Here is a 14,753-nt window from a genome sequence, read left to right as displayed (position 1 = left end):
TATTTGCTAGACAAAAGCCTTATATATTCAGTATTTTTCATTTACTTACTTTCTCTTAAAACATGTTACTGGATCAAGCTAAAGGGCCTTAATCTAGTCATTCCCCCAAGGATGAGAAAACGTACATTTTTTTCTTTTGTCATGCATTTTTAACCACACTTTTTTTTTTACATTGCAGTGCCTACATTTCTTAAAAATGAACAAGGAAAAAGAGAAGGGAGAAAGAAAAAAATCAAAAGTACCTGTTTACAACAGTATTCCCATTACACTTAAAAATATCTGAGAAAACTTTACTTTATAGCATGCAAAGAAAATCATAAAATGAATGAAAATAGTACTGTTAAGGAAAAAAAAACTTAATTGCACAGTTGGCTTCCTCGCTCCTCTGCCCCTAGATATTTTTCTGAACATTAATGAAATGAAGTAAGACCTATACTTTAGAGTCACCCACAAGTCCAATATTTCCAGATTTTCTTGTTCTGTTACATTTCACAGATATAATTATTGCTTTGTAGTCCTGGGATTTGTCAATTTCCAAGTTGCTGGTTTTATTCCTATTCATCTCCACCTCCCAAATCCTGTCTCTGCTTCCTTTCCAACGTACTCTCGATTCTTCTATTTAACACTCGTACTCCCTTCCCTCTCTCCAGCATTTTCCATTGAAACATTGGAAAAGGTTTCACTGGCACAGTCTCTCTGAAGTCTTTACTACCAGAAAAACAAGCAGTAGAATCGGTTTCACAGCTCACCTTTTGTTGGACAAACTTCTTTTATTTTCTCCACATCGTGTACTTAATCAAAAAATGATTTTGTCCCCCAGGGAAGAATATTTTGAGGATAGATGGGTACAGCAGTTTGAATTTCATGCCTGCTTCTTGACATTCCCTGACTAGTGGAATAAATTTACTCCTCTTCTGCCTGGTGTAGAATGAGTAATCTTTCTCCAAACAAACACACACACACACACACACACACACACACACACACACACACACACACACACACACACACACACACACACACGCACGCATGTCTCCCACTTTTAGTACTTTGTCCTTCTACCACAGTTTTTGTCAGAATCAACTCCTTCTGCTGGTAGGATTGCATCTTTACTATTAAAGGTCTACATTGCTGCTTAGAGCATACACAAGATGTGACCTTTGATTAACAACTATTGTGGAATACCAGTCAAGTTGCTTATTTGTGCTTTCATAAAAGTAATACAGTCCATTCCCTCCAGCTTCTCTGGTACAAAGAAAATCTCAGGTTTTCCCTATGTACTCTGCCCTCTAATTCCATTATTTATTTAAACATCTTTTCTTGAGCAGTCTCATATTCAGCCGGCCTTTTCTTCATTTCAACCTCTGATTTTTACAGTTTTATCAACTCATCTAAACATCTGTTTAAAGCTTCTTGCCATTTTTTTCCTGCCTTTTGTTGTTTGAGTTGATATACTCCATTGGCGTTTCATTTATTTTAACCAGGTCTGTGCCCAGCTGTCTTACATTTTCCTCTAGATTACTGCAAGTTATGTCTGGAGCTTGTACTGCTTTTTGCTAAACAGCTGCAGTACTTTTCAGTGTTTTCCCTCACCTTTTGCAGGTGATTTCCCTTCAGGTCTTTTGTATTTCTTTTTTCCTGGCATCCATGCAGTGCACTTACGAGCCATTTACTGAAATTTACCCAGAAACACAAGTCCTCTGGCCTTCTCTGCTAAGTTTGTTTTCACATTGGGAGAGCCGGAATTAAGCTGTCACTCAATGTGCAGCAGTCTTAGCAGTCCCACAACTGTACAGTACTGAACACTGCTGCAGTAGCCTTAGATATAGAAACCCTGTCCATATGGAAAATGAGACCAGGTTAGCTCACCACAAGAGCTTGTGACTGAGATAGGCAAAAAAGGCACTTGGTGTTCAACTCTTTGTACAGAATCTGCTTATCACACTCAAACTTACCCCTCGTAGTTGAAATACAACAAATTTAAACCATTGTCTGAAAAACAAGAAAAGGAAAGCTCTCTAATGGACCACTTATTTGACAATGACTACTGAAGCAATGGTACAAAAGACCAAGCGTGGATCAGTCCGATGGGTACATGACCTGCATTCAGGCTGGTGGCAAGAAGATCTGAGGACCTTGTGCATACATTTGTCCTTGTACCCCGACTCACATGAGCTGAGGTCACACCAGACGTACACCCTAGGGAAGGTAAAGCTTTGGTACCACTGCCCAAAAACCCATCTGTTATGAATTCTGCAACAGTGATTTTTAGTTAGGGCATCTACTTTATAAGGATCGATAACCTACAAAGAAATTTGAGGAGGAGTAGATAACATGACTGGTTTTGTTTCTTTTCAACAGGAAAAATGATACCAACCATGTTACTAATGGAGCAGCAGATTCCCCAGGGATGAGCACAGCATTCTGACACAACAAGGAAACCTTCCCCATTTTCTCTCTCCCAGGACTGACAAGAGTGGCTCTCCCTTGCCCACTGAGGGGACCCTGAGAGCTGCAGAGGATGTGACTAGCCCTCAGTCCATCCTGGCTATAGGTGCTACTCCACAGGGATCCAGGCTAAAAGATGAGGGGTCTGAGGTACAACAAATGGCCACAGCAAAGTCACCCACCTGTGGCTGGGGCAAATTGCCAGGCTGCTATGGTGGCAAAAGCTGTTTGCTTGATTTTTTTTCTTTTTGTGGCTGGAAGGAGGACAGACGATGGGAATAGTAGTTTGTTCCATGGTCAACCAGAAAATGGTGCCTCTTTCCCAAGGAAGACCAGTAGCAAATGCTGGTAAATACCAGTCTACAAAAGTTACTTTTTGACAAAAAACACAGTAAAAAGCACTTTAAAATGCTATGCCAGCCCCATGAAAGTAAAATAAATACAATTTCTCCACAGAAAAATATTTTCAGTTACTTTACACCACTTTTAAACTGACAGGAAAATGAGAGCTCCATTTAAAAGTACATTACAGTCTTGTGGTAGTCCATTAAAACACACCACTCCTAGCTTTAAAATACTTTTCCTGATGAGCAAAGTGATAAAACAGCAAACAAAAAAGAAAATGGAAGTTTTCCCCTGAAAGGGAACTTATTTACCCAGCAAAGGAACAGCACAGGGCGACTGTTAAATTCTCGGAAGGCCTCAGAGGACTATACTCTTCAGCAGCAGTAAAGCTCTGAAGGGATTTACACCCAAGCTGGTCTTTTAGTCAGCTCAGCTTGAGCTGTCTGACAATTTGGGCATGTGGAAGGTATCCTAAAATCATTGGAAGCCAGGCAGTTGTTATATCCTTTGCAGGATATACCCTGTATAGCTAAGGCTACTGTAGCAGTGATCAAGACGACGACCACCAGATCTTGTAATTAAAGGCCTTTGGTGCAGAAGCTGTAGGTTCTACTGCCACACCAGGTAGACGGATTGCTGATACTGCAATGCAGTACATCATGGGTGCTGCACTCTAAGTGTGTCATCCTTTAGATGAGACATTAAACAAGGCCCCATCTGCCTGTGTTGTTGGGAGCTCAGGTGGATGTAAAAGATCCCACAGAACCTATAGAAAAAAATGGGGGTCATTTATTAATATGCATAAATAACTCTTATTTACAAAATATTTGCATATTTATAAATATTTACACATATAATACAGAATATCAGGTGCAGTAAATGTGAAATTATCTCAGGCCTTCTATCAATATTTAAAATTAATTACTTCACTGGGTAGTGTGGTACAGAGTAAAGAGATGAAACAAAATAGAACTACAGTACTCAAACCATTCGAGCGTCAGAAAAAAAAAATATTTTTCACCTATGGTTAAAAGGTCAATGTGCTTTTCCATCCTTTTTTAGGAAATAAACTGTATAGGGATGTCCAGTCATCTTAAATGTATTGCCCAGGACTTGCTTCTAAGGCTGGTTTACCAATGTTGCAAATGGAAATACAAGTGAGTGGCTGTCAAGACTATGAAAAGTCTTTATGCAAAGGAAGCAGACTCTTGGCTAAAGTCAATGAGAAATTTCTGGTCTAAACTATGCATTTTTTTCTTCAATGAAGCAAAGATCATGCTCTTTACATAATGATGACTAACTGTTGCCAGGAGGACTGATATTCACAAAATAAATTGTTCAGAGCAAGCAAAGAAACATTCATTATATGAAACGTGAAAGTGAAAATATGTAATGTGATCTCTACAGATAACATGAGAGCTGGTTGCAGGTAGGTGTGGACTTTTATAGAAAGAACACTGTTTTACAACTTTGCATTTTACAATACAAATCCAGTAACGATACCTCTCTTGGAGTTTTATGACCATCTCGAAGGAAACGACAGCAGCCATACCGACCCTAATACAAAAAAATAAGGCAGACTTTAATTGGTGGAAATAAATTTTAACTCAACATTGGATTAATTTGGTGTAGGACAGACCATGAAGGAACAATGACAGAGCATGAAGCTAGGGATAACATCTAAAAGCCATGGGATTTATGCTCTGCAATCTCAAGACCAGTGGCAGATAATGTGTACCAATTCCCATAACATCCTCCTGAAGCTCTGCTGCAGCAAGTTCACAGGTAAAATTCAAAGGCATACTTTTTCACAAAGAACTACTATGCTATTCCATAATAAGGACATAAGAGCACATACCCTTGAAGTAAGCATAAATAAAATCTTGCCTACTAAAAATGAGCAAAAGTACTCCTAGAAATATACAGATGCAATATCTCAATTAAAGTGCAGTTGTGCAAGTAAAAAGCTAATTATGTACTTACCATAACAACAGATTCATGTTGCCTGATTTTCGTCCAGTTCAACACACAGGTTTTTAAATCAGACCAGATTCAACCTCGGCACCAACTCTAAAGCTTCCTTCAGTTCCAAGGCTCTGATTCATCCCCTACTCAATTCTCTGTGCTCTACCACAACACCTCAGATCTCATTTTCCTCCATGCTACACAAATACTTTACATTTTTGTACATGTAACAGTACTGGCACAAAACATTAAGATGGAGAGAAAAGTCAACAGTCAGAGCAGCACTGTTCAGACAGGGAATTGAGTAATGACCACCGGGTCACCCTGAAATCATGTGTGTCAATATAGGCAGGGGAAGGCAGTTGAACCTAACAAAAATCAGACAACAGAGATCTATCATTAAGGTAAGTACAAACATTTCATATCCAGTGTTGTTTATTTTTATCCGATTCAACACATGGGGCAGATTGCAAAGCTGTCTCTCTGGGTGATTATTGAGGAAAGACATTCCTAAAGATGGTGGAGTGGGGAAAAAATGTGATCTGGATTGAACATAGTTTGTAATGAAACACAAAGCTATGGAGTGTGGAACAAGTCACTGCGGCACAAATCAATGGAAAGTCTTCTGGAGAATGCTTAAGTAGAAACTGTTCTAGTGACATGATCTTTAGGTTTAGATGGTACAGCCAATTGTTTTTTTATTATAGATAAATGAAATTCAGTCTGACAACCATCAAGAAAGGGTAACCTTAATGACAGGTTTTCTCAGCATCTCTTATGAAAGGGTAATAAATAACTGATCTGATTTTCTGAATTGCTTCATCCTAGGAAGATAAAATCTAAGTTGGCGATGAACATCTAGCAAATGTATTCATCCTTGTTAGAGTATCTGGGAAAAAATAACAGTAGATGTATGGACTGATGTAAGTTTGTTTCAGATGCCAACTTGGGAAAGAAGCATTAGTTCTAATACAGACCTTTTCCTTGCGAAAAACTAGATAGTGAGGGTTACAGAAAAGCACTTGTAATGCTGAAATTCATCTAACTGATATAACTGATACCAGAAAGATTTTTTTTCTGTGTCAGAAACTTTAGCTCTGCTGCTGGTTCAAAGGGTGGGTTGCATTACAGCTTGTAGTATAATGGTAATATCCCGTGCAGAAACGGCATCCATGATGGGAGGATGTAAAGAAAATATCTCTAAAGCCTTTTTGAAAGGAACCTAAGGGATGAAAATGAAGAATCATGTGGGCCTATGTGGAAGCTGGACAGCAGCCATTTGAACTTTGATGGTGGAATAACTGGAACCTTGGTCAAAAAGTTCAGACAAAACTTCTAAGATGAATGGAATGGGAGCTGAGAAAGGTTCCAAACCTTTGGTGACTGCCCAGCTACAAAATTTCTTCCATTTGCTATGGTATACCTTTTTGGTGTCTGGTTTCTGAGAAGTGGTATGATTTTGACTACTGTTGTGGGACGCCTGGCTTCACTGGCTATAGTCAAGACTGGGGAAACCATGCAGTTAATTCCATGGAAGCCTGGTCCAGAGGAGGCAGCCCAGACAGGTGACAGAGAAGGTCTAGATAATGTTACAATATCCATGGGAGATCTATTAGTAGAGGCCACAGGAAGGGGAAGCATTTTGTTGGGGCCAGAAGGAAGCAATGAGGATCACCCTGGCCTTGTACTGTCGGGCTTTCTGGATGAAATTGTTTGTTAGAGGTAAGGGAGGAAAAGCATACAGGAGACCCAGAGGCCAACTGTGAACCAGATTATCCCTGAGTGACTGAGCCAGTGGAGGGATAAGTGAGAACTAACTACTACATTTGCTCTTGAGGGGAGAGGTAAAAAGGTCGCTGAAAGGCTGGCCCCAGTGAAGGAAGATCAATGTTGCCACTGTTGGGTTGAGGGACCACTTGAAGTGTCAGGATAATCCTGCTCAATCTATCTACCAAATACACTGGATGAACCCGGTTATATGCATCACTATTAGAAGTGGTGTAAAGACATCACCCATTGACAGACCCACACGGTCTCTTGACAAAGCAGATCAGAATGGGTTCCTCCCGGTTTCTTTATGTACCATACAGCTTTTATATTGTCTGTGTGCATGGATATCACAGCCTTAGGCAGGCGAGATCCTGAAAGGCCTGCAACGCTAAGAGTACTGACCTAATCTCCAAGATGACGATGTATAGACTTGGCCTCTGAAGGCGATCATGCATCTTGGACTACCATCCCCTCAAAATGACTCCTCCCCCCCAGGAGGGAGGCATACAAGGTTACTACTGCTACCAGTGAGTCCACGTGAAAGGGGTGACATTTTATCACGGAAGATGACAATCTACCAGGCAATGTGTTGTTTGCAGATTTGAGTTGAACCTTCGCAGGTAACAAATGCCTGTTCTGAGACAACTGTAATGCTAGGGTCCATTGGACTACTGTCATACATATGGTACCTGGCTAGAGGAACAATCAGCACTGAAGAAGCCATAAAACCCAGTAGCTGTAGGATCAGTTTCACTGTGGGTGAAAGATGATGAAGCATTTGTATCATTACAAGGTGCAACAATGGAACCCTGCTTTGGGTAAGCCTGGTTATCTATAAGCTAATATTGAGGTGGGATCCAATGAGCTCTAATTTGCTGTGTTGGTAAATAAAAAAGAAAGTTCAGTGCTCCAGCCAAAGTCTTACCAAGCAAAAACAAAATAGCAGCAAGAGAACGAAATAAATGGCAAGACACTGCTATGGAAAAATCTTCTTCTTTAATACAACGATAAAATCCAAGTGGTGAGCGCTTTCGGGTACAACAACCCTTCATCAGACAATTAAAATGAAAGAAACTCCACAATTTAAATCTTTAAGCAACCAATCAACATTCAGTACATTACCCGCCTTTTTTGTAGGGCAGGTTTTAAAGGCACAACATCATTTAAACCTGGATGTCTATGTGATGACAATGTAATGATCCACTTTGTCTCAAGTGTTTCTGTAAGTAGTTTAATATCTCCCCCTCTAATACCTAATTTCACATTTACAATAGCCTTAAACAAGAATATATGTGTTGGATTCTCCTCTAAGTGTCTATATAGGGCATTATGCTGGTCCTTGTTCCTAATGGAACTTAGATGTTGTAATATTCTAACCTTCAGCATATTATTTGTCATCCCTACATAAAATACAGAACATTGTGAACACTCAGCTAGATATACCACATTTGCTGTTCTACATGTGGCTCTAGCTTTAAACTGAAAATGTTGTCCATTCAGTGGGTGTACAAAAGTGGAAGTCTTATTGATGCTGTTACAAGCCTTACAAAAACCACATGGTACTGTTCCTGGTCTATCCATAAAAGGTCTCTGTGTAGACACAGATTCTTCTCTACAAAGCAAATCCTTCAGATTTGTATTGCGTCTATAACCAAAATTCGGTCTAGGGCCCAACAAATCATGTAACCTGGCATCACTTCTCAATATATTCCAATTTTTACCTACTATATTCTTTATATCATTAATATTGCTGCTATATGTAAAGTATAACCTATTATCATTGGATCTCCTATATTGCTGTATGGCATCCTCGTTGGTCCTACTTTGTCTCAGCCAGGGCTTATAACTACTTATTCTTTTCTTTGAGCTGGAATCCACTACCCTATTAACCATTTTCTCATCATAGCCTCTCTGATTAAAGCATGTTTTCAACCCCTCTATCTCTCTCTTATATTGTTCATCTTCCAGGCACAACCTAGATGTTCTACATACCTGGCCCTGTACAATATTGGGAAACATGAACCTGGGGTGCATGCTATCAAAACACAATAGATGATTCCTCCAGCAATCTTTTCTAAATAAACTAGAAGAAAATCCTAGCTGAGTACGTTCTATCCTTACATCTAGAAAATCTATCTTTGCTTTGGAATGTGTTAAACTAAATCTAAAGAATGTAGTCGTGGAGTGAAGATACTCTATAAAACTATAAAGCATATCTTCAGTTCCCTGCCAAAATATAAAACATCGTCCACAAAACGCGTGTAGGCTCCTATATACTGCATCCAATCTTTATTATTAAATATAACCTCTCGCTCCCAAAGAAAGGACCAAATTAGCATAAGTATTGGCACAGGGTGCCCATGGCTACCCTGTGCCTGCCTATCTTGTTGGCCCCTATGAATACATTATTCTCCAGGACTAAAGATAGTAAGGTAGTAACCAATTTCACTTTATGCTGTTCCTCACCCATGTCTAATAATATATGTTCTATAGCTTGTATGCCATAACTGTTGCTGATCACAGTAAAAAGACTTTGAACATCTAGAGTAACCATTATTGTTTGGTTATACTCAGTCTTTTGTTCAAATTCACTACTTGTAAAAAACCTCTAGTATCCTGTAATATAGTTGATATTCTTTCTACAAATGGTCTTAGGATAAATTCAAGCCATATAGATATGTTTTCAGTGACCCACTCGACCGAGACAATGGGTCTAAAGGGCGGTCACTGGATTTGTATCTTCGGTAATGCCTTGAATATGGGAGTGGTTGCCTTTTCTATCATCAAGAACCTGAGTAAATCATCATCAATCATCATTTCAAAGTTAAGCTTCTTTAGCTCTTTATGTACCCCCTCAATTATTCTTACTATTGTGGTTGGATTGATAGGAATATAAGTAGCTTTATCAGACAACAAAGCTTGCAATTTAAAATTATACTCTTCTGTATCCAATACCACAACGGCCCCTCCTTTATCTGCCTTTTTAACTATATCCTGTTTGTTAGATAGTGACCTCAAAGCTGCCTGTTGTTCTCTAGTAAGGTTAAAAAACTTGTTGAATTCCCCTTTTTTAAAATAGTTCATCAAGTCTCTCTCACAGCTATTTATAAACAGGTTCATCGCTGGGGTAAAAGGATTTACATAAGTGCTAGGTTTTTCAACGTTTAACAGCATTTGCATCAGCTAAGTTATTAATATCATTGTTGTACATACATCTAAGCAAACCCTACAAAACAACATAATGTCCATAATAATTTCGTTAAAACGCTGGCCCTCCCAGGCACAAAGTCAAACCTTTGTTGAGAACAAATAGTTCATCCTCATTTAGAATATATGCTGATAAATTGTGTACCATACCAATAAATTATGATCAGTCAATCCAGGACCTTCCGCCTCTTGTTTGGATCCTCCCTCGCTCAATGACCTCTTCCAAGCTCTCGTTTTCTCACGGAGCTGGTAGCCTCTCGAAAAATGTTGCCTTGCAACATTTTAGTCGTGCTCCTGCTCTCTAAATTCATCCGATAAAGGTTCAGTTGAGGTGTTTGTTGCTAGCACCGTGGAAACAAGTTCATCAACTGGTGCAGACAAAACTTCCTTATGTACATGTTTGTTGACCGATGAACAATCCTGTAGGTCATCCCCTTTATTTGAAGTTTCTGCTTGTGATATTGTCAGTGCCTCAGGAGTAGTTTGTATCGCTTCTACGGTAGATGGCTCATGTTCCCTTCCATATTTCCTGCATACTGGGTCTAACTGCTTTGCAGGCGCTTGCCGTGAGCTGTGGACAAGGACCCCTTGTTTCTCGGCCAGACAAAGATATTGCCGACGAAATCCTCAAAGTCTCGTTTAAACTTACTTATTTTGACTCCGTAGCCTCGTTGTTATCCTTGAGGTCACAATTTAAAGCATTAAGTTTGGTAAGATGATCGCTCTCTTTAAAATCAGTTGCCAGTTTATTTTGCAGTACTTCCACTTCCTTTTGCAGCCCCAACATCTCCGGAGCAAAAAACTTGTTGATCAAGTCCATGTACTTGAAGCTAGTTTCAATGTTCAGTGCTTGCCATTGTGCTAATAACTCAGGGTATCGATCACCCTGAGTTGGCATGCACAGAATTCTCATACCCCGTGGTATGATTCCATACTGCTGACAAGCCTCAAAGTGGAAGGTCTGCCATTTGAGTCTCTGTAACCTTCCAGCCTTGAAGCTCAAATCACGTAGTAAGTCGTCAAATCTCTTATCCGTTGCAACTGGAACTTTACTAACCTCAAGTTCTGTTCTCTTGACTATAAAGCCAAGATCAAGCAGAGGATTCTTTTGGCACATATAATCAAAAGTCTATTAAGATAAGAGATTTGACGACTTACTACGTGATTTGAGCTTCAAGGCTGGAAGGTTACAGAGACTCAAATGGCAGACCTTCCACTTTGAGGCTTGTCAGCAGTATGGAATCATACCACGGGGTATGAGAATTCTGTGCATGCCAACTCAGGGTGATCGATACCCTGAGTTATTAGCACAATGGCAAGCACTGAACATTGAAACTAGCTTCAAGTACATGGACTTGATCAACAAGTTTTTTGCTCCGGAGATGTTGGGGCTGCAAAAGGAAGTGGAAGTACTGCAAAATAAACTGGCAACTGATTTTAAAGAGAGCGATCATCTTACCAAACTTAATGCTTTAAATTGTGACCTCAAGGATAACAACGAGAGGCTACGGAGTCACAAAATAAGTAAGCTTAAACGAGACTTTGAGGATTTCTCGTCAGGCAATATCTTTGTCTGGCCGAGAAACAAGGGGTCCTTGTCCACAGCTCACGCAAGTGCGCCCGGTAAAGCAGTTAGACGACAGTATGCAGGAAATATGGGAAGGGAACATAAGGAGCCATCTACCGTAGAAGCGATACAAACTACTCCTGAGGCACTGACAATATCACAAGCAGAAACTTCAAATAAAGGGGATGACCTACAGGATAGTTCATCGGTCAACAAACATGTACATAAGGAAGATTTGTCTGCACCAGTTGATGAACTTGTTTCCACGGTGCTAGCAACAAACACCTCAACTGAACCTTTATCGGATGAATTTAGAGAGCAGGGAGCACGACCTAAAATGTTGCAAGGGCGGCAACATTTTTTCGAGAGGCTACCAGCTCCGGTGAGAAAACGAGGAGCTTGGAAGAGGTCATTGAGCGAGGGGAGGGATCCAAACAAGAGGCGGAAGGTCCTGGATTGACTGATCATAATTTTATTGGTATGGTACACAATTTATCAGCATATATTCTAAATGAGGATGAACTATTTGTTCTCAACAAAGGTTTGACTTTTGTGCCTGGGAGGGCTAGCGTTTTTAACGAAATTATTATGGACATTATGTTGTTTTGTAGGGGTTTGGCGCTTAGATGTATGTACAACAATGATATTAATAACTTAGCTGATGCAAATGCTGTTAAAACGTTGAAAAAACCTAGCACTTATGTACCGCCTTTCACCCCAGCGATGAACCTGTTTATTAATAGCTGTGAGAGAGACTTGATGAACTACTTTAAAAAAGGGGAATTCAACAAGTTTTTTAACCTTACTAGAGAACAACAGGCAGCTTTGAGGTCACTATCTAACAAACAGGATATAGTTATTAAAAAGGCAGATAAAGGAGGGGCCGTTGTGGTTATGGATACAGAGGAGTATAATTTTAAATTGCTAGCTTTGTTGTCTGATAAAGTTACTTATATTCCTATCAATCCAACCACAATAGTAAGAATAATTGAGGGGGTACATAAAGAGCTAAAGAAGCTTAACTTTGAAATGATGATTGATGATGATTTACTCAGGTTCTTGATGATAGAAAAGGCAACCACTCCTATATTCAAGGCATTACCGAAGATACACAAATCATTCAGTGACCCACCCTTTAGACCCATTGTTTCGGGTCGAGGGTGGGTCACTGAAAACATATCTATATGGCTTGAATTTATCCTAAGACCATTTGTAGAAAGAATATCAACTATATTACAGGATACTAGAGGTTTTTTACAAGTAGTGAGTGAATTTGAACAAAAGACTGAGTATAACCAAACTATAATGGTTACTCTTGATGTTCAAAGTCTTTTTACTGTGATTAGCAACAGTTATGGCATACAAGCTATAGAACATATATTATTAGACATGGGTGAGGAACAGCATAAAGTGAAATTGGTTACTACCTTACTATCTTTAGTCCTGGAGAATAATGTATTCATAGGGGGCCAACAAGCATATAGGCAGGCACAGGGGGTAGCCATGGGCACCCCCTGTGCCAATACTTATGCTAATTTGGTCCTTTTCTTTTGGGAGAGAGAGGTTATATTTAATAATAAAGATTGGATGCAGTATATAGGAGCCTACACGCGTTTTGTGGACTATGTTTTATATTTTGGCAGGGAACTGAAGATATGCTTTATAGTTTTATAGAGTATCTTCACTCCACGACTACATTCTTTAGATTTAGTTTAACACATTCCAAAGCAAAGATAGATTTTCTAGATGTAAGGATAGAACGTACTCAGCTAGGATTTTCTTCTAGTTTATTTAGAAAAGATTGCTGGAGGAATCATCTATTGTGTTTTGATAGCATGCACCCCAGGTTCATGTTTCCCAATATTGTACAGGGCCAGGTATGTAGAACATCTAGGTTGTGCCTGGAAGATGAACAATATAAGAGAGAGATAGAGGGGTTGAAAACATGCTTTAATCAGAGAGGCTATGATGAGAAAATGGTTAATAGGGTAGTGGATTCCAGCTCAAAGAAAAGAATAAGTAGTTATAAGCCCTGGCTGAGACAAAGTAGGACCAACGAGGATGCCATACAGCAATATAGGAGATCCAATGATAATAGGTTATACTTTACATATAGCAGCAATATTAACGATATAAAGAATATAGTAGGTAAAAATTGGAATATATTGAGAAGTGATGCCAGGTTACATGATTTGTTGGGCCCTAGACCGAATTTTGGTTATAGACGCAATACAAATCTGAAGGATTTGCTTTGTAGAGAAAAATCTGTGTCTACACAGAGACCTTTTATGGATAGACCAGGAACAGTACCATGTGGTTTTTGTAAGGCTTGTAACAGCATCAATAAGACTTCCACTTTGTACACCCACTGAATGGACAACATTTTCAGTTTAAAGCTAGAGCCACATGTAGAACAGCAAATGTGGTATATCTAGCTGAGTGTTCACAATGTTCTGTATTTTATGTAGGGATGACAAATAATATGCTGAAGGTTAGAATATTACAACATCTAAGTTCCATTAGGAACAAGGACCAGCATAATGCCCTATATAGACACTTAGAGGAGAATCCAACACATATATTCTTGTTTAAGGCTATTGTAAATGTGAAATTAGGTATTAGAGGGGGAGATATTAAACTACTTACAGAAACACTTGAGACAAAGTGGATCATTACATTGTCATCACATAGACATCCAGGTTTAAATGATGTTGTGCCTTTAAAACCTGCCCTACAAAAAAGGCGGGTAATGTACTGAATGTTGATTGGTTGCTTAAAGATTTAAATTGTGGAGTTTCTTTCATTTTAATTGTCTGATGAAGGGTTGTTGTACCCGAAAGCGCTCACCACTTGGATTTTATTGTTTTATTAAAGAAGAAGATTTTTCCATAGCAGTGTCTTGCCATTTATTTCGTTCTCTTGCTGTGTTGGTATAAGGTGGTATTTGGGAAAACTCACTGTTATCCCTAATTTCTGCAACCACTGGAGCACAAGGCCCAGATGGTGTACTAGTATATATGTTCAGAGGCAGCAATTAGGAGCCAGTTGTCCAGATGGCAGAAAACTTGGATTCACAGCAGAAGCAAGTACAATGTCACCATTACCATGATTTGCGTGAACAGCCTAGGGGTTATGGTGAGACCGAAAGGAAGGGCTCTGAACTGGTAGTGTCTGACTCCCAACTAGAAATGGAGGAATCTCCTGGAGCAATTTTCTATCTTCACATGATAGTAAGCATCCTGGAGATCTACTGAGCACATCCAACTGTCCTTCATCAGCAGAGGAAATATAGAATTAAGAGTGACCAACCAAAATTTTGTCCGTTTCACAAACTTATTTAGTTGACTGAGATCTAAAATTGGTCTGAGATCCCCTATCTTTTTCAGTACTAAAAAAAATATTGAGTAGACTGAATTTCAACTGGCCTTGGGGGACCGGCTTTTTTGTTCCC

At 39.4% G+C, this 14,753-nt stretch overlaps 1 protein-coding gene across 5 annotated transcripts in view; it reads right to left on the bottom strand.

Moving 5' to 3' along the window:
* PHKA1 (phosphorylase kinase regulatory subunit alpha 1) overlaps positions 1-14,753 on the bottom strand; it is a 3,177,076-nt gene that overhangs the window by 2,354,942 nt on the left and 807,381 nt on the right. For all 5 annotated transcript variants that reach the window (XM_044057561.1, XM_044057557.1, XM_044057558.1 and 2 more), the window contains exon 10: positions 4,297-4,350. In XM_044057561.1, coding sequence (XP_043913496.1) covers positions 4,297-4,350 — 54 coding nt within the window. The remainder of the gene's footprint in view (positions 1-4,296; positions 4,351-14,753) is intronic.

Source organism: Protopterus annectens, chromosome 15.part0, assembly GCF_019279795.1.
Source record: "Protopterus annectens isolate FY-2018-M chromosome 15.part0, PAN1.0, whole genome shotgun sequence".
NCBI lineage: Eukaryota > Metazoa > Chordata > Ceratodontiformes > Protopteridae > Protopterus > Protopterus annectens.
This window is presented reverse-complemented; position numbering and strand designations above follow the sequence as displayed.